At 41.7% G+C, this 22,683-nt stretch overlaps 1 protein-coding gene across 1 annotated transcript in view; it reads right to left on the minus strand.

Annotated features, from left to right (window-relative positions):
* PRKG1 (protein kinase, cGMP-dependent, type I) overlaps positions 1–22,683 on the minus strand; it is a 551,141-nt gene that overhangs the window by 516,969 nt on the left and 11,489 nt on the right. Inside the window, exon 2 of the mRNA XM_014966652.1 lies at positions 2,051–2,217. Within this exon, the coding sequence (XP_014822138.1) occupies positions 2,051–2,217 (167 nt within the window). The remainder of the gene's footprint in view (positions 1–2,050; positions 2,218–22,683) is intronic.

Below are 22,683 nucleotides of genomic sequence, written 5' to 3' on the forward strand. Positions count from 1 at the left end.
TTGATCCTGACACCAATGCAAAATATACACGTATTATGCTCAGCCCATTCTGCCACGGGGTAGCTGTGCACCCCCAGAAGGGGACAGCAAATGTCACATACTGCAATTGCCATGGCTTCAGGAGGAAGGGAAGGGCTTAGAAGTCCGGCACCGGGGCAAGAATTTCTCAGGATCACAGCCACCACAGAAGAGGAGAAACTCCTTAGCAAAATTTCTAATTTATATTGAATATGCCATTAATGGTATGAAATACTCCTGTTGGAAGCTTGGCTCAATGCCCCGGGCTTGCTCCTCCTCATCCCCGTACCTGGTGTGCTCAAAAACACTGAGACCTTGAAACCCATATACCATAGCTGGCTATAAAGTAAATATTTTCACAAATTCAGGTGCTACTCTTCTAGAAGTGCAGTTTTCCCAAACATTAGAATAGACCTAACCAAAAAGTAAAATTACTGAAAGAGAAATTAATCCTGTGTCGCTCAAACCAGGACACGAGCTGTGTCCAACACTCCAAATGGTGGGGGGAACAGGTCTGCCCATAAATCTCCCCAAAAGTCCTCTCCAAAGAATCTGAGGAATGGCAGCAGAGAAACATACACTGATTTTGACAGTGTCCTGTTGTTATGGGGTTTATCAAGGGACAACACTGAACACAGCATCCAAAACAAGCCATGCATTTGAATAGCATTTTAATGTGCAAAATTTAAAAATATTAAAAGCTGAAGGAAATGAACCTTAAGAAAGGCCTTAACCTTAAAAGGACAGAACATTAAGGCTGCCCCTTGGGAAGAGGGGAAGAGCATTTGGAAATGCTAGTGAAAGAGCATTTGCTCTTTAGGAAACTAGTGAAGAGCATTTGCAACTCTACAGCATTTTGGCAGGAAACCATGTTTAAAGGATGGCTTACTGCCTTGAAAATATTTTTGTTTAAAAGAACAATTTAAGAAATTAATTTAGCATGTACACATACATATAAACACATAAGTTACCCATAAACTGCAGTGTTGCCATATTTGCTCAAAAGATACAGGCAAGTGAGAAACCTCCATCCCCCTTAGGTGTGAGCTGGCTAAAATGCTTGCAAGTCTACCAGATGTTTCTGGTAAGGAGCAAGAGGAATTTTATAAGCATCTATCGATTTGCATTGTACCAAATCAAACTGAGAATTCACTTGTTGCATCAGTTGAATTGAAACAGGGACATTTGCCTCAGAACTCATTATCAGTCACTCTCAGAAGAGGGCTGCTGTAGTAGACGGGCACGAGGTTTGGTCAAGCTTAGTAACTCCTACAGATGAGCATGAGCTTCCTTTAAAAAGAAAACGTCTATAAAATATGCTCAATTTGACATGTGAAGAGTTAGAGAACTTGGAGAGAATAAGATACAAATTGCAAATAGCTAACATTTTGGAGAAGCAGAACACTGATCCCATTAAAAGGTTTCCAGAAACCTGATGGCCTCCAAGAACAGCAGAATATCCACTGCTCTCCTGTTCCACCAAGAAAACAAAATCCTGCCACAACACATGCTGTGACAAATCAGATGTGCTCAACTGCAGATGCTACACTTATTTTGTGCACAGGACAGAAAAAGACCATTTTCTGTTACACAATGCATTGCTTCTGCAGGGAGCCCCATGTATTTTATCAACATTTATAAGCTTGTCCTCACACTGCCTGATAAGGTAGCAAGCCATAACCATATTCGCCTTGTTTTACAGTCATTTCCCATTTCCATAATACCATTATTACCTGTTAAGTCCCTAATTTATATAGCAAACCATTGGTATTGCATCAAAGCCAAACACCTATATTTAGTGGAGGTTTATTTCAATGGATCTAAGTGCAAGGTTAACAGCTTTCACCCTCTTTCTTTATACAGGGAGGCACCCAAAACTAGACAGAAAGTTTCCAGGCAAGAGTAGTCTACACAATTTTTCAACAACCATATTTAGACATCTTTAACTTCTTTCTTTGAAACATTTTTTCCCATGAAATTATGTTTTTGTCTCTATATGTCTTGAAAAAACAATTAGCTTTTTAAACTGTACCTTCCATGACATACACCAGGGAACCCACATCTCCTTCCTTGATGATGCAGCTGTCTTTGCCATATTCCACGGGATACATACAATCCACAATCTCCTGGATCTGAGACAGTTCCAGATTCTTCATGAAGTCATTGTCAAGGATTGCTTCCTTTATTAGCTCCTTGGACCTGCAGCAAAAAAAAGACAAGATTTATCCAGGTGTCCATCAGCCAAGCTCATTAATAGCATGTGAACTTTAGCCCAACCACACAATGCTCCAATGAGTACTTCCTTGGAAAAAAAAAACCCAAATTTTCCCTAAAAATCTGATAAAGTCCATCTGCAGAGAAATTTAAAAAAAAATTACAGAAATGATAACTTGTAATTATTTTTGTAGATAATTTTAGATACAGCCAGTATTGAAATAAAAATAGATGTCATGTGATTGCAACATCCTCTTTTGGCTACAAGTTTCACATCTATAATAACACCAAAGAATAACACAGCTACTTGAAATATCTCCCATATACAAAACTGAAAGAAAATGCAAACAAGAAGTGAAAGGATTTCTGACTTAGTTTATTATATTTTCTATTAAATTATACAAACTGGAGCACACAAAAGTGCAATACTGCACGGATTCTTTGAGTATTAACCAAATACCAAAGGCCACTGTATTCACTAGAGGAGGCACCACTGTTACAGGAATAACACCACCACTAATTCATTTCTTTGATGACTAAATGGAAAATTCCAAAGTTATGGAATTAGTGTGCATACAATTATATATGCAGTGTTGGGTTTGCCTGCCCTGGGGTTGGAAGTTTTGAGCTCCTCGTAGCCGCTTTGCGAAGCCGAGTAAGGAAGGAGTTGGTTCTGAAGACACGGACTGCACAACTCAAATTTCAAGCCTTCTCTGGGAGACTGGTATGTAATACAACCTGCTCGCTCTGCAAGTGCCTCTGCCAGTGTCATGTTATGACAGAAAACGTGCAACAAAACCACTGATGTGTTTTTTCCTGAGATTCTTTCAATCTCTACAACTAAAGTGCTCACCACACAGTGAGTCACGCTCAGGTGAACCCTCCAATCTTCCCATCAGACTGTCAAATTCAACCTCATCCATCTGCTAATGCAGCATAACCACCATGTTATGACATTTTGCAAAAAACTCCTAAGGCAACCTTTGCAAATGAACAACTGAAAATGCTAAATCTGTATATAGACCAAAAGTAAATCCCCTAAAACATCTACACCAGGTCCTCGGTCCTTCATTTCTCACTCTGCAGCCCCACCTCTATGTGTTGAACCACTTGCTACTGTGAACATAGCCCATGCAGATGACAGCTACCAGCAGAGCTTAGGCATTCAAGAGTTTTTTCTTTTTGAAATATGAATATGAAATAAGGTTTTCAAAGAAAAATACGTTAATGGATCATGTCTTCTTGAGAAAGAGACAAACTGGGGCTTCAGAAGTCCAAAACCAGCCAGCCAGCCTTGGAGATACTATGCCTATGCTACAGTGCTTTTAAAGTATACCTCAAGGTTATAGACAGCACAGATTCAATTCATTAAGGTTTAAGATCCCTTTTATGCTTTTGATTGTTTTGAGGTTATTTCAACAAAACACGCTACTTTACATCAGAGTTCCTCAGCACGGACCCAGCTGAAGCGCAGGACGGGACGCAGACCAGACTTCTCAAGTGCTGTCTGCAAGACGACAGGGACTTGGACTGCTCCTTCTGCTCTTGAGAAATTTAATTTGACTCCACATACTGTCACTCTAATCCCTCACGCATGCAAATAAAAACCATCAGGAAAAAAAAACCTACATCTGTGTTGCTTCTTGCTTTCAGCAGTGCAAGAAGCTAGTAATTCACAGGGTGGACCAGATGAGAAGATAACCTGATTTCCACGTTCCCTCCTTCTGCGCTAGCGTGAGACTACGCTTTCTATGCCATGCCTTGACTCAGAGCTGCTCTTCTGCTCTCTGCCACCCCCACGGGTCCCCCAGATCCTCCTAACAAAGGCACACAGCACTTCTCAAACTGCCTGCTGAAAAAGAAAGAATAATAAAAGCTTTGGCACTAGTCATATCAACTAGCATTACAATTTCACCCATTTATTTCATTCCGAGGCGTAAAATGAGGCTTTCTCCTTGATAAAATGAAGTCAGCCTTTCAAGTGGACTGTTTATAAGAATACCCACAAGAGACCAGAAGGAATTCAGACGTGGTTCAGCTCAGACCTCCCCTGGTAATTTAGAGGCCCTCAGCAAAAAACAATGCTCCTCTTGTCAGAATTGAGCACAGCTAAGGATTTTTAAAGAATCCAGGAAGCTTGGTCTAAACGACAGCAAAGGAGCAGTACAGGGGGGTTGGAAAATCCATTAGATGTCTGTTTTGGTGAAAAGCAGTAAAACATACACAACATGGACCAACTCTGGGAATGTATGAGCTTAATAGCATTATTCCAGCCTAAGAGTTCATCTGAACCAACTGATTGACAGCCTCTGCCCTTCAACACAGAAATATCAGAGAAATTAAAGCTCAGATGCCCACCGAGTCATTCAAACCCTTTTAACGACAATGCAAAATACATCCATTAAGAGGAAAAACACGCTGGCAGGGACATCAATAACAGAGTTTCATCTCTGCCATATCTAAGCATCTTAATATCAAATAACTCCATAGAAGGGTCTGGATAATAACTCAGTCACGCTTGAATGTGACCAAAATAGGTATTATTAGTTAAGGATAATTAGTTAAAATGAGACTTCAAATACAAAGAGCGTAGCATGAGAGAAAAGCACCTCCAGGTGCCCATCAACAGTGCTGGCTGCAGGAGCAAGCCCCTGGCAACCCAAACCGCGTGTCGATGAGTGTGTTTGCACCAGACTAAAGCACACTGTAGGGTGTAAGCTACATGCCTCTGCATCAGGAAATATTCCAACCATCTTTTAAAAAAAAGTTTAAAAAAGCTTAGTTTCTAACATTTGAAAATTAGTTGATACTAAAAATACTTTGTCAAAGCTACAATAAGTTACTCTGTTGTTCCCTGCAAGAGGATATTCGTCACTCTAATAACTTAAAAAAATTATTCATGCAATACAGATTCCCATTCCCACACACTTGCACATGCCAGGCTTTCAGCAACTTCTACATTATTTTATTACGCAGTTTTCTTTCAATATAATTCACAGGTGCAATTGCAGGTAAACAGATTGGTTTTTCTTTTATATTTATTTTTATATGAAATGAAACTCAAAGCATATAAATTAACACATAGTTCATAATTATCCCATAACAAATGGTTTTCTAAACCACACCATTCTATAATCATCATCATTAGTATTTTAAAAGAGCATCTACCCCAGTAATCTACCCAGTAATACACAAAAGGAATATAAAATGGAACACACTCCTGCTATTGTAAATGGTTTAAACAAGATACAGCTGTTTTATTACTTCTTATTTTCAAATAGTATTTACTCTCTATTTTTGGATTCAAGTTTCTAATAGAAATAATCTGCAAACAAAATCAACTACAATATTTGCAAGAGAACATGACTATTTCCAAATGACCCTGTTTTAAGAAGGGGGCATTTTCATGAATATTTACCTAGATCTGAATTGAACTGCTCCTAATTCAGAGAGTTATTTAGAGCAGAAAGTAGTTGTTGTCATCTTTACTCTCCAGAGGTAAGAACCTGGCACTAAGCCATCACTATTTTCCTGAAAGATTAATGATCAAGTGTGACGGAGACTTGATGAACAGTTTGGAAGAAAAAAAAAAAAAGAAAGAAATAAAAAAGGGCACAATCCTCTGCGATACATCCTTTCCCAAATCAGTTTAGGTCCATCACGGTAATTAATAAGGCAACAGTATGAACAAGCTAATTGCATTCTAATTTGCAGAAGTCATGCAAAAAGCACCTTAAGAACTTTGCTAAAAATATACTTAATACACGAAAACCTATATGCCTAGATGTGCATACCTATCAGAATCACGGAATCAGGGAATTGTCAGAGTTGGAAGGTTCCTCTAGAGCCCATCCAGTCCAACTCCCCTGCCAAAGCAGGGTTGCCCAGAGCACATCACTCAGGAGCATCCAGGTGGGGCTTGAAGATCTCCAGAGAAGGGGACTCCACACCCTCCCTGGGCAGCCTCTGCCAGGGCTCTGCCACCCTCACCCCAAAGAAGTTCTTCCTCAGATTGGAGTGGAACTTCCCATGGTCCAGCTTGTGCCCGTTGCCCCTCGTCCTGTCACTGGGAACCACTGAGAAGAGTCCAGCTCCATCCTCCTTCAACCCACCCTTTAGATCCTTGTCAGCATTAATAAGGTCTCCCCTCAGCCTTCTCTTCTCCAGGCTGAAGAGCCCCAGCTCTCTCAGCCTTTCCTCATCAGGGAGGTGCTCCAATCCCTCAATCATCATAGTTGTCCTACAGCAAGAGAAGCATATAAATGCGTGTATAACCCGGGGGACGCTCTGGTCACAGCAGAGCCAGCCACCGAGCCCCCAGCAAGGCAGCGTGACAGCTCAGGAGCTGCAAAACGCCTGGAAAAACATCCAGCCACATTTTCTGTCTCAGCAGACAGGGGCCCTGCACAGAAACCATGCTTCAGCCGTGCTGGAGAAGGTTTGTATTAAAAGATTTGCCTTATTGCAGCAGCCATAAAATGCAGAATTTGGCCGAGCATCTTGCTGCTGACATCCGCTGGCTGCTGAAACAAACCACTTCAACCAAAAATGTCGGTTTGCAGCAGATGAGAAAAAACAACCCGAACTGTTAAAGCAGCCTCAGATAAGAAGAAAAGTTAACGCCGCAGTGGTTTGCAATGTACATAGTAAAATACCAAACCCTGTATTACAGCCTGTTGTTATCCTGACAGTAATTTACATTTTACAAAGAGCAGAATGAAAAGTCATCTCAGGCTCTTCACCCACAGCAAAAAAACCCCAACGTTCTCTTTGCTAGATTTGTACCTTCCAGCACGTAAGATAAATATTAAAACAAAAAGTTAATCTTTGTCTCAAAAGGTCTTATTTCAACATCAGAAAAGGCGCTTGCTGAATTTAAGGAAGGGAAGAATTTAGGTGGAGATGGAAAAACTGCTGCCCTGTACATCTAGGGATGCTTACGGAAATGCAAAGCCCTCCCTGACACACACCACACCAGTGCAGCACCAGTTTGCAATGGGGTTTGCAGGAACCTGAGGTTCTAAGGGAGCTGGGGTAGCTGCAGAGGTATTGTTCTCCAAGTAATTACTGCTGGCAAGAACTGATTAAACAGAAGTGGAACAAGAAGAAAAAAAGGAAATTGAGAGTTCAATTTAGACAACACTGACAGAAAGCAGGTGGAAACAGATGTGAATTTTTGTGGTGTTCACAAGCCTGCCACCACAGCTGTACACCAAAACCATTTTAAACTACCAGCAAGAAAAATAAAAAGCAATGTATTAGGTAGACAGGCTGGAAGATGTCTCAAAAAAGGGGAAAGAAAAAGTACATTTTGTATTAATAGTCAAGAAGAAAAAAAATACACAGGACCTTTTCTTGAGCTATTACTCCCTCCAAATTTTAAATAAAACTTTTCAATAGGAACTTTTATGCCAATACTAGTGGGGGGAGGGGGGAGTGGGAAAGGAGCTTTTTGTTTTCTAGAGCCTCCCACATCAAGAGTCCGCCAAATACTGCTAATGACCTAAAGCCTCGTGTTTAGGAGGGAAACATCTACAGGAATTAGACCAAGCACAAAGACAGACAGAGCTCACTGCCAGGGCTGAAGTTTAAAGCAGCAAAAGTGTAGCTCCCTGGAAGATGAGAACTCCTTAATTACTCCTGTGATAAACCCTGCTCACAGTGACTACAACCAGGGGCATCTTTTTTATGCTGTTTCATCATTGCTGTGAAAATCCAAATTTAACTACACATGTCTATCCTTTACACCTATCCACCAACTAAACCTTAGCAAGCCTTTTGGTAGAAACTCATGCCCAAGCACTACTTTTTGGGAGTTTCCATATGCCCCCACAAAAAATAAAGCTGATTCCAGTAAATAAGAAACATGGAAAAAAGTCTGCGGCTGTCTGACAAGCAATACAAGACAATCCCTACAAAAACTGTCTGTTTAAAATCCACAGCGTGAAATGTTTTAAAGTGTTTACTTCTACAAAATGTGGCTATGGAAAAAGAAATGCTTCTTTAAAAATGCTTCTTTAAAAAGAGAAACCATGGCCAAGTATTATGCCTGCTCCAGATTTCCAGTGACTATTCAGTGGGTTACGAATACACTGTAAAAAGTGTTAAACAGATTTTATGAAGTTCTACCTAGACATACCTCCGTTTCATAAAGGGGCATCCGTTCCAAGTAACACGAAAAGCAGTTTCCAGGAGGGCTGGGGAAGCTCTCTGCTGAAAGCCCACATTCACAGATCTTTTCACTATGTTCTTAAGTCCTTGTGTACTTAAAAGCATAAGACTAAAACCCACACAGTGCTCTGGAATAGGATCTCAGCATTTCAGTTCCCAGTCTGGTTAACACCAAAACACTGGAGTTTCCAGTTATGAGCCTTTTTATCTCTTTAACCAACAAAACTAAAGACAAACTCTGATGGAAGGATGTATGTTTACTCACTGAGGACAGAGACACCGAGAATGAACAAGTTAAATAATTTGAATAAGGTATTTTAAAAGCTCTCTATAGAGACTCTCCCTTCCCCACAGAACTACCTCCTTCTAAAAAGCAATAAATACAGAGATACAGAGCCTTACTAAAAATTGTTATTGCTTACTATAAAATTATTCATCCACCAGGTGGCCCATAGATCCTACACGTATGTATCTGCATACTTTAACTTGGCTCTGTTTCTGAATACTGTGACCTGGCCATACTTAGAGAGGTTCAAAAATAACAGCCAAAAATCATAAAGCCTCCAATGCTATCAAAATGGCTGCCAAAAAGAGACAGAAGTTGCAATCTCTTCCCTTCTCAAGAGGCTGCATTATGTACTGTGGGTCTCTCTCAGGTTCCTACCTAAGAATGGCCTGGATGAAGGGATGGAGTGTACCCTCAGCAAGTTTGCTGACGATACAAACCTGGGAGAGGTGGCTGACACCCCAGAAGGCTGTGCCACCATCCAGTGAGACCTGGACAGGCTGGAGAGTTGGGCAGAGAGGAACCTGATGAACTTCAACAAAGAAAAGTGTAGAGTGCTGCACCTGGGGAGAAATAACCCCCTGCACCAGGACAGGTTGGGGGTGACCTGCTGGAGACATTCAATCCCCACCCGGACACATTCCTGTGCAACCTGCTCTGGGTGGACCTGCTCTGGCTGGGGGTTGGACTAGATGATCTCCAGAGGACCCTTCCAACACCATGGGATTCTGTGATTCTGTGAAGAAATAGATGCAGAAAGTAGAATGTTCCAAGATGATAATTTGATCCCCCAACCACCGACTTGAAGTCCATAGCCCTCAGGAATTGTGTTTTTGCAACCAAAGCATTTACGTTGTCAGAAAAATTATTTGTGCCAAGTCAATCCCAGAAAGGTGGAGGGGTCCTCCCCAAATGCTGCAGGAGGTTTTGCAAAGAAATAGATGCAGAAAGTAGAATGTTCCAAGATGATAATTTGATCCCCCAACCACCGACTTGAAGTCCATAGCCCTCAGGAATTGTGTTTTTGCAACCAAAGCATTTACGTTGTCAGAAAAATTACGTTGTCCTCCCCAAATGCTGCAGGAGGTTTTGCATTAAAGGCAGTAACAAACATCCCCAGTGTAGGGCAGTACATACTGTTTGCACGGGAGCGATGCAATGGAAGTGTTGCTCTCTGTGGTGCATTACACCAGCTGATGCCGTTAAATACTAAAGCCTGCAAGTGAACAAATGCATCTTCTTTTGCAACTTACTACTCTGAGCAAAAATGGTACAGAAAAGCCCAGACCTTTCAGTAAAACCTGGGTCTTGTTTGGACTGTAATGCTATAAATAGTTGATAACTCTACATTAGCTGTTTGTTTTGGCTATGGATAAAGACCACTTTAAGTGTTTCTTAAAGGAAATTTTAAATATAACTCCAGAGAGCTATTCTTGTCTCATTAACTGGAAATAAGAGTAGGCTTCAAATCCAGGACTAAATAACATGAAGGCCCTTAAATATACTTGTGGATTTTCTATTCAATGCTTTCCTTTCCCACAACATACAATGGTCAACAGGTCTTCAAGCTGCAAGAGGAAACTTCTGAGTAGGATCTTAAGCATCTTCACCTGAGACTGTTATTGCATTGTTGGATGGAAAAACATGTTCTTCAGAAGAGTACATACAAATTTTTTTCAACTGACATTTTGATTAAAGAGTCAAGCAACAGGGAAAGTAACTGCCCTGATCTAACACTGTGAAAAAGGAAAATAACCCTTCCATTTCTATTTTGCCTGTGCTTAAGCACGAGTTACAGTAGCAGAATCAAGGAGCTCAGTAAAGAATAGGTCGATCAGGCAGCTCCACTTAGGATTTCTAATTATATCAGTAAAACATGCAGTTCATTTACACTGTTGTTCATTATATCATATTTTGGCATTCGACATTTAAAAAGCAAAATAATTTAAGAAAAAAATGTTAAACTCTTCTTTCACCTACGCTGAAAATTGTTGTTAGTATAAATATACTGCAGGGAAGAGTTGGTTAACTCTTGCATTTTAACGTGTCTCACCCCACACATCTTAATTTACCATCCTTTTCTAGGCTAGTATTTTGCATCCTACAAAACTCCAGGTTTAGATACTGGAAACATTGGCAAGCTCAGTAAAAAAAAAGTTGGCTCTTGCCAACACAATTTGCATACTTCTGAAACATCTGACACCTCTGAGGAACTCCCACATGAGCTTCATTTTGAGAAACCACTACCAATACCTCCAAACAGGATGAAGAAGCTACTTGATTACTGAAGCAAACAGTAGAAGCTTTGGGCAGCTAATTATAGGTGAAAACACAGAGGAAGGTCATGGTGAAGGAGGAACAAGGTGTCTCTCAGAGTCGCCGGCCCAAAAAAAAAGCCATCTTTTGAATGCAATACATCTCACCGTTTTGCTGCTCACATCTCTCAGAGTCGCCTGCCCAAAAAAAAAGCCATCTTTTGAAGGACGTTATGCAATACATCTCACCGTTTTGCTGCTCACATCCAGTGCAACTGAGTTGGAGAGTTTTTGCACCAATAAAAATAGCAGAGAAAACATATGTACCCATATGTCACAACACGAAGGGATCCAGAAACAGTCCAAGCTCCTCCAGGAGGAGTTCAGTTAGCAAGATTGAGTCGTGGAGATCCAGACAACACATCTTAAAGGTCATGACAATGCATCTTGCAAAGAACCACTCGCATTAAAGGCAAGAATTTCTCCATCAATCAAACAATTATCCACAAAAGCTCCCACTCTTGGCAGCTCCACACGCTGAACTCTGACTGGAGGCGGGTACGAGGAGTCTAGCTAAATGGCAACTAAAACAGTTCCCCCCAAGTTTATTAGCATATTTTGAGGTCTGTGTGGCTTCATAGTGATAAATGAACATGCAGAGAGAACTGCATTCAGATGCCCTGGAGAAGAAAGTTGCTGATAGCCACTACAGAGATGGCCTTCGCCCTGGTGGAATAAGCAGGAAATCTGCCAAGTGGATGATAACCTAATTTAAATAGATGCAGAAATCCAATTAGGGATCCTCTGAGCAGAGACAGCTCATTCTCATCTCTTAGGATAGAGGCTACTAACACATTGCGAGCTTTTCTAAGTGTGCTGCTGTCCAGGAGAAATGGATGTGCTCTGCAAAAGCACTCTGGTCCTCCTTGGCATAAGAAAATCAAAAGTGAACGCTGTCACGACAGCATGAATATAGCTTCTTCCAGTGTAAGCTCAGGATAGGGTTTCACAGAAAATGTGATGTATGGGGGGAAAAGAAATGACAGAGATTTAACATCACTTACTCTGATTCACCTAACACTTCCGATGGATGTTCCTGTCACTAGGAAGGTTGCTTCAGCTCTTTTGCTTTTCTGCTGCCTGGAGAAGTCCCCAGCTTAAATGTCACAGGTGTACGACAGCAGAACGCAGACAAGCACTTGGAGCCTTAGTCTTTCAGCAAATATTCTTAGGGATTTTAGGCAGAAATACTTCTTCCTGCTTTGCAAGTCAGCAAAAGGACTGATGTTAACAGCCGTGCTTTGAGAAATAAATATTTGAAAGATTTGAAAGATGTATGGGATTATCTAAATAACATCCACCCTCCGAGAGCCAAGGAGGAGCCTGCAGGGATTTAAAGGCAAGCACTGCTGATGTACCTACTCACAGAAGGGTCACTTTGGGATATGGCAATCCTGAGGGGAGCTGTGGGAGCACCATCATGCAGGCTCCGTCTGTTCTGCTAATAAACCACATTACAGCTGGGCAAGCACCTTTTGGCAGACAACAACCATACAACTTGATAATGTTTAAAGGGAGAAAGAACAGCAGCAGGAAGCTCATAAGGTGTCTGTGGAAAAGCAGTGGTACCACTGGCAGTTTCTTCCCATTCCAAGTCAGATCGGGGAGAGATTGTCCCATTCAGAGTACTATCTTCTAATTCTTATTTCCCCTGCATGAGTATGGACTGTTGCTATCCCACTGAGCTTTGAAGAACATCCCGGCAGTGACTGCCTCTTCCAAGATGCTTTTTTGTTCAGACATGCTTTTGCTAATCTTGTTTTCAGAAGTCTACTAAGAATCCCAGGCTTGTGACGCTGCATTTAGCTGTAACCAAAAAAAAAAAGGTATAGAAACTCCAAAGCAGAAGGACGCAGACTATGGCGTTGTCCTCGTGGAGGGGCACTGTGGGTGGGACTGCAGTCCAACAGCCACAGCAAGGATCCCCAGCTACAAAGCAGGGATGAGAGCAGCACGAGGTGACCACCTCCAGAGAAAAAGACATTTCACATAGAAGCCACCACCACCCTAAGCTTGGAAAGTTGCAGCCTCAGGGCAAAGTGTTCAAAAAAAGTCTTAGGCTACCTAAGTAAAGAACAATCTACAGGAGGCAAGAGGAGATGCGTTGAGATTCAAAGAAATTTCCCTAATCCCCATGTCCCAGGGACACTCCAGAGAAACTCCAGGGATACTTGCAACCTATTTATGAGAGAAACTCCAGGGATACTTGCAACCTATTCCACCCCATCCAGCCATGTATAAAAACACATCAGAAAGAACTTAAATGACTTGTATTGAAGAATAATAGTGATGAATATGACATCAGAAGAAGAGCATCAAATTCAGATGGAAGGAAAGGAAAAGATTAAGAGCTTTTAAGGACTTTAGGATACGGCCCTTCTTTGATCAAAATAACTGTCCTCCAGAGGACTTGAATGTTTCCAGGAATTTCAGTCTGAAAGGATATTGAAGGGGAAATGTCATATTTATTGGAAACAGGAGGATAAAGCTTCAGGAAGGATTGTATCTGCAATCCTCAAGCCTCTGGGATGGTCACCTTACATAATCTCACATGGTAAGGGCTAAAAAAACCAACCCACAATTACAAATCATGCCCTGGATCTAGGATTTGTTGCATCAGGTGAAATCCAAATGAAGACATCACTACCCCATGCTTCATTGCTGCTACAAGAGGGCTAACAAAAACTCAGTCATATTCATTTCTCCCAAAATATTTTTAATGTGTGGCAGATCAAACTGCTGTGCAGCAATTTAAAAGCACCAACTCCAACAACATATGCTCTAGCTACAGGCTAGATCAATACCCCTACTTACCCTAATTTATAAAAAAAATGTAGTGCCAGTCTACAGCCCAGGTCCTTAACAGAATACCTTTTGTTCACAGGAAGGCTCTAAAACGCAAGCACTGGAGAGAAGAAACAGGTCTTGAGGCTGAGAACTGTGGCAGGAAAGACTAGCCAGAAGAGGGCACAGAATTAAGTTATCTTTATTTGAATCCTATGAGTAGAAAAGTAAGTTTACTAATGTACTTTCATGATTATTTTCTTTTCCTTGCATTACTATCCTGTACTTACTTACTCTCCAATTTCCCACCACTCTTATGCCTCATGACCTTCCCACACTATCTTCAAACTCAGAAATGCTTGCTCCCATCACAACTCTGCATCATCTGCCTTTTTTCATCCAAGTACCTTACTTGAAATTCCTAGTGCATCACACCATCATTTCCTTTTCTCTTTCCTTCCACCCCTCAGATTCTCCATCAGGCTTCTCCACTTCTGTATCTTCCCAAATACTTTCTCCCCTTCTGCTCCCCCTGCAAGTTCCTGCCCCTTAACTCTTTCCCTGCTTCCACCAGGCACTCCGTCAAGCCCTGCTGCAAAGAGCTGAGCCCCAGGCCAGAAGGCAAAGGTCTGAAGGAAGACACAGCCAGCTTGGAAATGGGGCTGCAAGGAGCCAGAAGAATAGGAATGGAAGAAGTAACGGAGGTCCTTGCATCAGATTTGGTGGAAAAGGGGGGAAAAAAACCACACACAAAAAAGCAGGACAGTAAATCCGTGTATCATAGTAAGATGGAAACAGGGGTCTTTCCGATTCGGCACACATGGCTCTCTAGGGAAACAGTTTATTTCTTCTGTCCCAAATATTTTACAGGACCAGAAATGCAGTTTTGTTCACCTTCTGAAAAGTACCGCTACAACTCTTCCACGTTTTGAGTTTGCTCCATGCTCCACAGGCTGCGTTTAGGAAATATTTATATGAAGGCATACACAGAAAGAGCTAACGAGATGGAGAAAATGTGTGTGCCAAGGAGCCAAGTTATTTTGGTACAGGAAACAGGAACTACGGAGTGAGCTGAAACAATTTCAGATCCATTTTAACCCCAACAGACCTAAAGAGTGTTACTTGGAAGACATTTAAGTGCATTTTAAAGATGCTCAGACAGTTCTTTGCTCCAAAGTCAAAAGCAGATCAAGCTCTTTGCCTATATGCTAATACACCCCATGTTCATGAGCAGAACATGATTAGAAAGACCAGCCCAAACGTGTTAAACCAATAAGCAATGGCGCTGAAACTCTTGAAAAAACACCTCTCTTCAGTGAGTTTATGGAACAAAACCACACAAACCTTTGAAGTTAGTGAGCAAATAGCAGAACTTTGAGAATTATTTATTTTAAATCTAAATTGAGCCTATTATCTCCTCTCGGCTAGCAAACAGCAACAGCAGCCAGAGCTAAAAGAAAAATCCGTGACAATACCTGCTCCTCAGAGCAGCAGCCCATCTCTGTGCACTTTGTTGTTTGTCTAGGGACCTGCACTTTCATGTCTGCCTTTACACCAATTTTGAAACATCCTTTATTGTCAAAGGACTTCAGTTGATTTACCCTTATGCACACACACACTGTGTAGGTCAGCCATTGGGTCATGCAAGATTCACCCATCTTAAATGAATCTTATTAGGTGAACCTCTGTTCACCTAATAAAACATTTTTAGCTAGCTATGATACAGACAGATCTTTGGAAATGCACTTTAATGTCACCTGTGTCCCTATGAGATAAATTCACTCTAGACATGAAAACTCCTGAAGCTTCTCAGTTATGAAACACTGAGAACAGACATCAATCTCTTCCAGCTGAAGTAACTATTCAGCTTTGCTTGCTTGTGACACTTTTCCCACTCTACTACAATAATAACGTTACCAGTTACTTTTCTTTAACCCTGGCGTCCCTTAAGACTAAATTATTAGGTGCAGTGTTCCTAAATGGATGCTAAAAGCAACCCTAAGTTTTGGCCTCCCCTGTATGATTTCAGAAGTCAGTGGCATTGACTTTATAAGGTGCTCAGCAGACCTCAGCATTTCATTCCTTGTGCACTGTAGCTCATGCCAGAGCTCCTGCTCAGATCCGAGGCAAGAGATGGTGAGGGGTCTGGAGAGTAAGTCTTATGAGGAGAGGCTGAGGGAGCTGGGGTTATTCAGCCTGGAGAAGAGGATGCTGAGGGGAGACCTTATTGCTCTCTACAACTCCCTGAAAGGAGGGTGTAGAGAGGTGGGGGTCGGTCTCTTTTCTCAAGTCACAGGCGACAGGACAAGAGGAAATGGCCTCAAGTTGTGCCAGGGGAGGTTCAGGCTGGATATTAGGAAAAATTTTTTCACTGAAAGGGTTATCAGGCATTGGAATGGGCTGCCCAGGGAGGTGGTTGAGGCACCATCCCTGGAGGTGTTCAAAAGACGGGTTGATGTAGTGCTGGGAGGTCTGGTTTAGTGATGGTGCTCCTTGTTTGTTGTGTGGGTGTCTATTTTTGTCAGTTAGGTTGAGAGTTGGACAAGATGATCTTTAAGGTCCCTTCCAACCTAGAAGACTCTGTGATTCTGTGATTCTGTGAATACAACAGCCAGTTTTCATCTGCCGGTTTCATCTATAGGTGTCTGCATTGATTTGGCAGTGATAGGAGAGAGATGGTACATAGGGTGCTATTCTGTCTAAAACCTGCTTGGACAATCTGTCTTTCTGCTCCAGGAACAGTAGCTAACAATTCCGATATACGGTGGTTAATAAAGCTGCATGCTACTTTTAGGGTTTTTTTGCAATAGAGATACAATGCTGTTCTATTTATAAAGGTCGAGTAAATTGTGTGCAGTCTGTGGAGCCCTAACACCTCTGTATTATTAAAACAGAGTATTTTATTTAGACAGCCCCTTTCAGATAGAGAAAAAAAAATATCTCAGAATAATGTATTTCCCCCTCCAATCTGAGTTAAGGTGTGTACACAATTTTGTGTACCCTGAGGAGAAGAGCGATACAAGTAAATTATAACAACTATTATTTCTTAAACACTCTATAACATTTTACAGGTTGTTTGGATAAGTCACAGCTATAAATCCTAGCCAGCTGTCAAGGAAGGAGAAAGCTTTGCATCATCTGTGGGCAAGGAAATAAACTGCTAAGAACAGCAAGGGTAGTCAGGGGGCAGAAGGGGGTTAAATGGGGTTTAACATGTGCCACTTGGGTCTCCGGGACAAAATCGCTGCCTTCAGCCCTACTTCTGCCATTTCCTGAACTGAAATGATGCCCCAATGATCGATACCTTCACACCAGTTGTTGAGGAGGTCAGACAAGGATTCAACAACATTGAAAGCTGACTGTGCTCAAATTCTCTCTAGTTTTGTTAGAACCAGCTAGGCATTTTTTAATCTTTATCCAGTGGACAATTTCAAAATAAATAGGTTTTGTGATCAGACCGATGATTACGCCCCAGTAAAATGCAGAGAGGCCTGTGCATAAGACTGCTTAAATGCCACAGCTAACAGAACCTGGTGAGATGCTAGCACTGCAAAAAGCACATCCAGGACTCCGAGGAATGCAGCAAATGAACCAGCAAACACAAAAATCCCATCTAAACCAATCCCAACTACAGCATTTGCAGTTGAATGCTGTGACTTGCATTGAAACCACAATACATGAGAAATTCCTCAACTGAACGTGGTTAGGAAATTGAATTCCTGATGACGTTTCCACTTTGATATTCTCCCACTAGAGCCTCTAAGGTCTGGTGAACTCCTGAGAGCTGAGCGCTGTCCTGTGCCATAGAGCCAACATCAAAGAAGAGGAGAGCAGTCAAAAATGCAGCTGAGGAAGATATCTTCCAGAGCTTCAGTTTTACAGTTGTCATGTTTCTCCCCCAGGCAGTTCAAAGAAGTCTGTAGAGGCAAGAGAGGTCAAGGAGAACAAAGAGGTGCCAGGCAAAATTACTACTACTTGCAGGTGCTCTAATTTCATTTTTTTGGGCAGATACACCCAGCACGCCTGGCTAGAAGTTAAGCAGCAGAAATCCCAAGTGACCAGCTATACCTTCCAAGAATCAAGCTGGACTCCACATAGATTTTACACTAGGAAAAAAAAAACATACAGGAAGTTTCTAGCCTGGATTTTAAATATTCAAAACTGTCAGCTCTTCACACTCTTCGTATCTCTCTAATAGACTCTCAGGTTAATAAAAAAAGAAAACCTGAAATAAATGTCATTAACTGATATCTGTATTAAGTTTTGTTATTTAGGTGGAAGCTTGGCAAAGCTTCTCTGCTTCTGAAAATCTATGTCCCTTAAATGACAGCACTGGAATTTTGTCCTGTTTTTGTTGAAGACCATGCTTTGTAGTTTGCTATTTAATTAGGAATGAAACCTAAGTTATAATCACTGGGTGCTCGTGCTTACGAAGGAATTCTAGCTAACATATTCTCTGGGATACAAAAATTAGGACTTTACAAATGCTGGTTAATCAGCACTGAAAGCCAGATAGATCAAACCCTGCAAAGACGGAGGCAGACCAAAGCTTGTGCTGGCCTCAGTTCTCTCCCTCTCACGTGTCCCAAGCTGCCCATCCTCTTGTAAATTAGGAGGCAAAAATGTATGAACAGCACAAGCCTATCTGAAAAGGAAATAAAAAAGGAATAAACTAACTTCATACCGCACTCTGGCCACCCTTGAGGCTGCAAGAAGCTCTTTATTGTGGGCAGATTAAATCCTCCTGGTCAAACGCAGAAGAGGATTGTTGTGGATCTGCAGGCTCCCTCTCCTAATCTCTTCTGGCAAGACAACTACACTATTTGCTTGCTTTAAAAAAAAAAAGACCATGCATATATGAATAAAAAGCTAACCATACAAACAGTACCAACAACAGTGCCAGGAACAGAGCCTACTGCAAGAAAAAAACATAATGTAAAACACATCATATAAGGATGCTTATTTTTTGGCTCACACTTTCATATAGACCAATAAGGCCTTGGTCACAGAGAAGAGTTTTGAGGTTTTTTAAAGCACTGTTTTGTGACTAGAACAGCCTATGGATGTAGTGCTAACGGAGAACCGGGGAGACACAACCAGTCTGGACACAGAGGCTGTGTGTGTGCCTAAGAGCTTGCCTTTTTTGTTGTTTTCAGCTGTGACAGATGTCCTTTCCCTACCACTCAGAACTACTCTTTCTGCAAAGAACAGAAGCCCTGAACAGCCAAGACATTTGCAGACAGTATAAAAAGCGGTTTTGAGGGTGTGAGGGGGAGGGTCAAAAGCAGAAATCTGTTTATTTGGCACCTAAATATAGCCCAGTTAACTCAGCAAACATTTTTTCTCTACTACATGCTACTTTGTCTATATTTAGAGGCTGTAAGGAACCAGCTGTAGCATCACCATTTTATTACATTCTGTGATGGGGAATTTGCTTTTGTTCCCCAGAACAAATCTCTACCGTTAAGTAACCATGACCACTCACCTGAGTCTTGGGTATAAAAATTAAGCTTTCAGCTGAAGGACCAGCAGTAAGGATGAGCTCTTAACTTCAGCCTCACACAAAGGAGCTCTGCTCAGCTATGCCTGGCTGTGAACCAAGCTTCTGAAATAATCAAAGAGGACACATCGTGAAGCTACTATTCCAGATCAGCCACCAGTTGATTAGTTATTTCAGTCAGAAAGACCCAGCTGCCAGTAAAAGACAGGTTTGAACCAACTACATTCAGAACAGAGGCTGCTTCTAAGAAAAGCTTTTCCAGATAGTAAACAAAAATAAGTTTTGATACTTTGAGAGTCTTGTTTAAAAAGCATTATAACCCCTAGAGTATTTTTGCCTTTTCTTCTTTTTTTTTTTCCCCGTAGGATTGCATACTTGTAGCATGTGGAGAAAAACTTTTTTTTTTTTGCAGTGAAAATTGCCATACAGACTTGGGCTACATAGAATGGAGTTTTTCTTAATTTTTTTCCCCATAATCACTTAAATCAAAGCTTGCCTGCTGAAGTTTTATCATAGAGACACATCTCTGTCAATGCAGCATCTGATTTACCTCTTCAGATAAGTGCACAAATTGACAATTGATTTAACTTCTCAGAACCCTCCCTGCACAACAGATACTTTATAAAAAAGCATAGGCCACGGGCAACAAAAGCTTTTTACTCCAGAAAAAAACATTCTACGATTTTTCTCCCATGCTTTCATGCTAATTTGCGAAGGTGGCTGTCTTTTATTCTCAATGTATGTACTGCAGGAAAGTGCACTTGAGTCTGCAAAGCAATCCAGAGAAAATGCTATCAAGGCACTGAATGGCCGCGCCTGAGCAACCTCGGGATCGCCAACACAAATCGATAAAAAAACAGACTTTAAGCTCTTCCAAAAATGTGCAGAGCATGAGAAAGGTTTAAAATGTGCAGGTGATGTCGGTGGAAGAAAGAAAACCTGTCTGGCAACGTGAAGGAGAGAGGCAGAGCGCTGCTCATCTCCCAGCAATGGATGCAAAGCATCAATGGGCTCCACGCTCAGGACCTGGGAGCCTTCAGTTCTGCCTTGCCTGTCTCTTGGTGACCCGAGGGCTTTCGTGTCAGGCTGCAGACACCTGTGACTTAGGGTGTGATGACCCCCTCTCATATCTCCCACTTCGCATTGGGAAGTCAAACGGAGAGCCCAGGCAACTCTGAAGGAGCTACAGAGCAAACAAGCTGGAGTCGTTAGCTTTTTTGTGCATCATATTCTTCAACTGAATTGATAAAAATTCCATTAAGAGGCTCAGAAGTGGTGTGGAATGTTATCTGCCCATGATATAGCATTTCTTCAGTATGAACAAAGTCAAAAAATATTTCAACTGCGGAACAACCAAATTAGAGTAGGTCATGGAGAGGAAGGCTTCCAACTATGCAAGTGTAATTTTTTTAAACTTCAGGCACTATGCAGGAACTAGCATCTAAGCATTATAAGGCCCCTCCAGCATACATTAAAACTATATATACCTGAAAAGATCTGACCTTCCTGGTGCATTACACAAGCTTCCATATTTTAGATTATCGTCTTGACCATGTTTAAAGTGATCTGCTTCACTTCAGTGCATGAGTCAGGTTGTCCTAACTTACACTTCCAGACCCTATACCATGCTAACAGAGTACAAGTTCGTGAAGCTTTACATTTTGTTTGTTACATATTCATAAATTTTGCACCAATTGAACAACTCTGCCACGATGCTCTGGAAGGCTATTCAACTGTTTTTAAACAGCACCCTTCTTCAGTAGTGGCCCTGCAGCCAAAATTTTCCTGGCCATTGAATCCAGTGAGCTTAGTCAAATAATGTGGCTCAAATTGATAACACTTGCCCGTCACAGACTGCCTCAAAAATCTTTTGTGGTGGAAAAAGTTGAAAAAACAAGCGTGAACAGGTTCATTTTGATTAAACCTCAAAGTGTCCTCTATAGCTCATGGATGGAACTTCCAGTCAGAACAAGGACAGGGAAACGAGACACTGTGCTCTGGAGGTGAAATGTGAGGGACACGGACTCATGTCCCTGGCTCTGCCCAGTTTCAGTCAGGTCCCCACACACATTTGTCCTCACTATGCTAATGGGGCAGCCTCACTCTCTATGGAAGCTTGTCCATTTGCATCTACAAATAATGACACAGAATCATAGCATTGTCTAGGTTGGAAGGGACCTTCAAGATCATCAACTCCCACCATCAACCTAACACTGCCAAAGCCACCACTAAACCATGTCCCTCAGCACCATGTCTACTCATCTTTTAAATATCTCCAGGGACGGCGACTCCACCACTTCCCTGGGCAGCCTGTTTCAATGCTTGATAACTCTTTTGGTGAATATATTCTTCTTAATACCCAACCTAAACCTCCGTGTCTTCACCCAGGTTTATACATCCTAAGTGATGCTCTATTCCTACTTGAGCTCTTTTTGTCTTTTAAATAAAAAAAAAATAAAAATTTCTAAAAACCCACCTGTTGTGTCTGAGCAAAAGTAACGTCACAAAATCAAAAAGCTGAAAGCTGAGATTTGCTTGGTGATGTTCCTTTCGGACTGACTTGCTTTGCCTAACTAAATAATGGTAACAGTGATCTGAAGGAAAAAAAGAGTTAGAGATTTAAGAGGGAAGTAATAATTTGCTCCAAGTCATGGACAACACATGCTCTTGAAGTACCTGACACAATGGTTGATGAGAAAACAACAACACTTGCAAAGCAGAAGGTAGAGCAGCTGCTTCTGCATGACAGGAGGAGAGGTCAGGTCTGCCCCCATAGAGTGTCTAATCCCTACCAAACAGCAAGGACACAAATAACAGACCTGCGCTGGCAATTTCTGGCTAATGTGCTCTGGAATTCAGGCTTGCCATGCTGGCAGAAAACACTCCTTGACACTGCTGCCTGTTCCTGCAGGCACATTAATAAATCTAGCAAATGAATGGAGGGAAATAAGATGGATAGTTAGGGTTCCCTCGGGACTCCTCTAATTAAAGACTGCTAGGGCCGCAATACAATATCCACCTTGCAACAGATTGCTGTGCCACTGCCAAAAAAAGGCCACAAAAAAGCTCTTCCTGCCAAGACAAGCTCTGACTCGTGGATACCCTGTCGGAGTCAGTGAAGAAACAGCAAAATAAGAGAGTTGCACCGTGTTCCTGTGCTGAGCAGAAGCACCATGAAACTTCAATTATCGTCCTGCAACACCAAGTCTAACTTCAAGTGGTGAGTTAGAGGCTGTGTCTTCCTTTCAACAATGCCTTGACCCAAGGTAATATCAAGTAAAACCAAAGTGTCTGCCTTGAGCTCTCCCAACGTACTCATTATCATGGTGTCTGAGTAGATCTGTGTCTGGATATACTGCTAATAGAGAAAAGCCATTGCCTCGCCACGCTTCATT

The sequence above is a fragment of the Calidris pugnax genome, unplaced genomic scaffold (genome assembly GCF_001431845.1).
Source record: "Calidris pugnax isolate Ruff unplaced genomic scaffold, ASM143184v1 scaffold53, whole genome shotgun sequence".
NCBI lineage: Eukaryota > Metazoa > Chordata > Aves > Charadriiformes > Scolopacidae > Calidris > Calidris pugnax.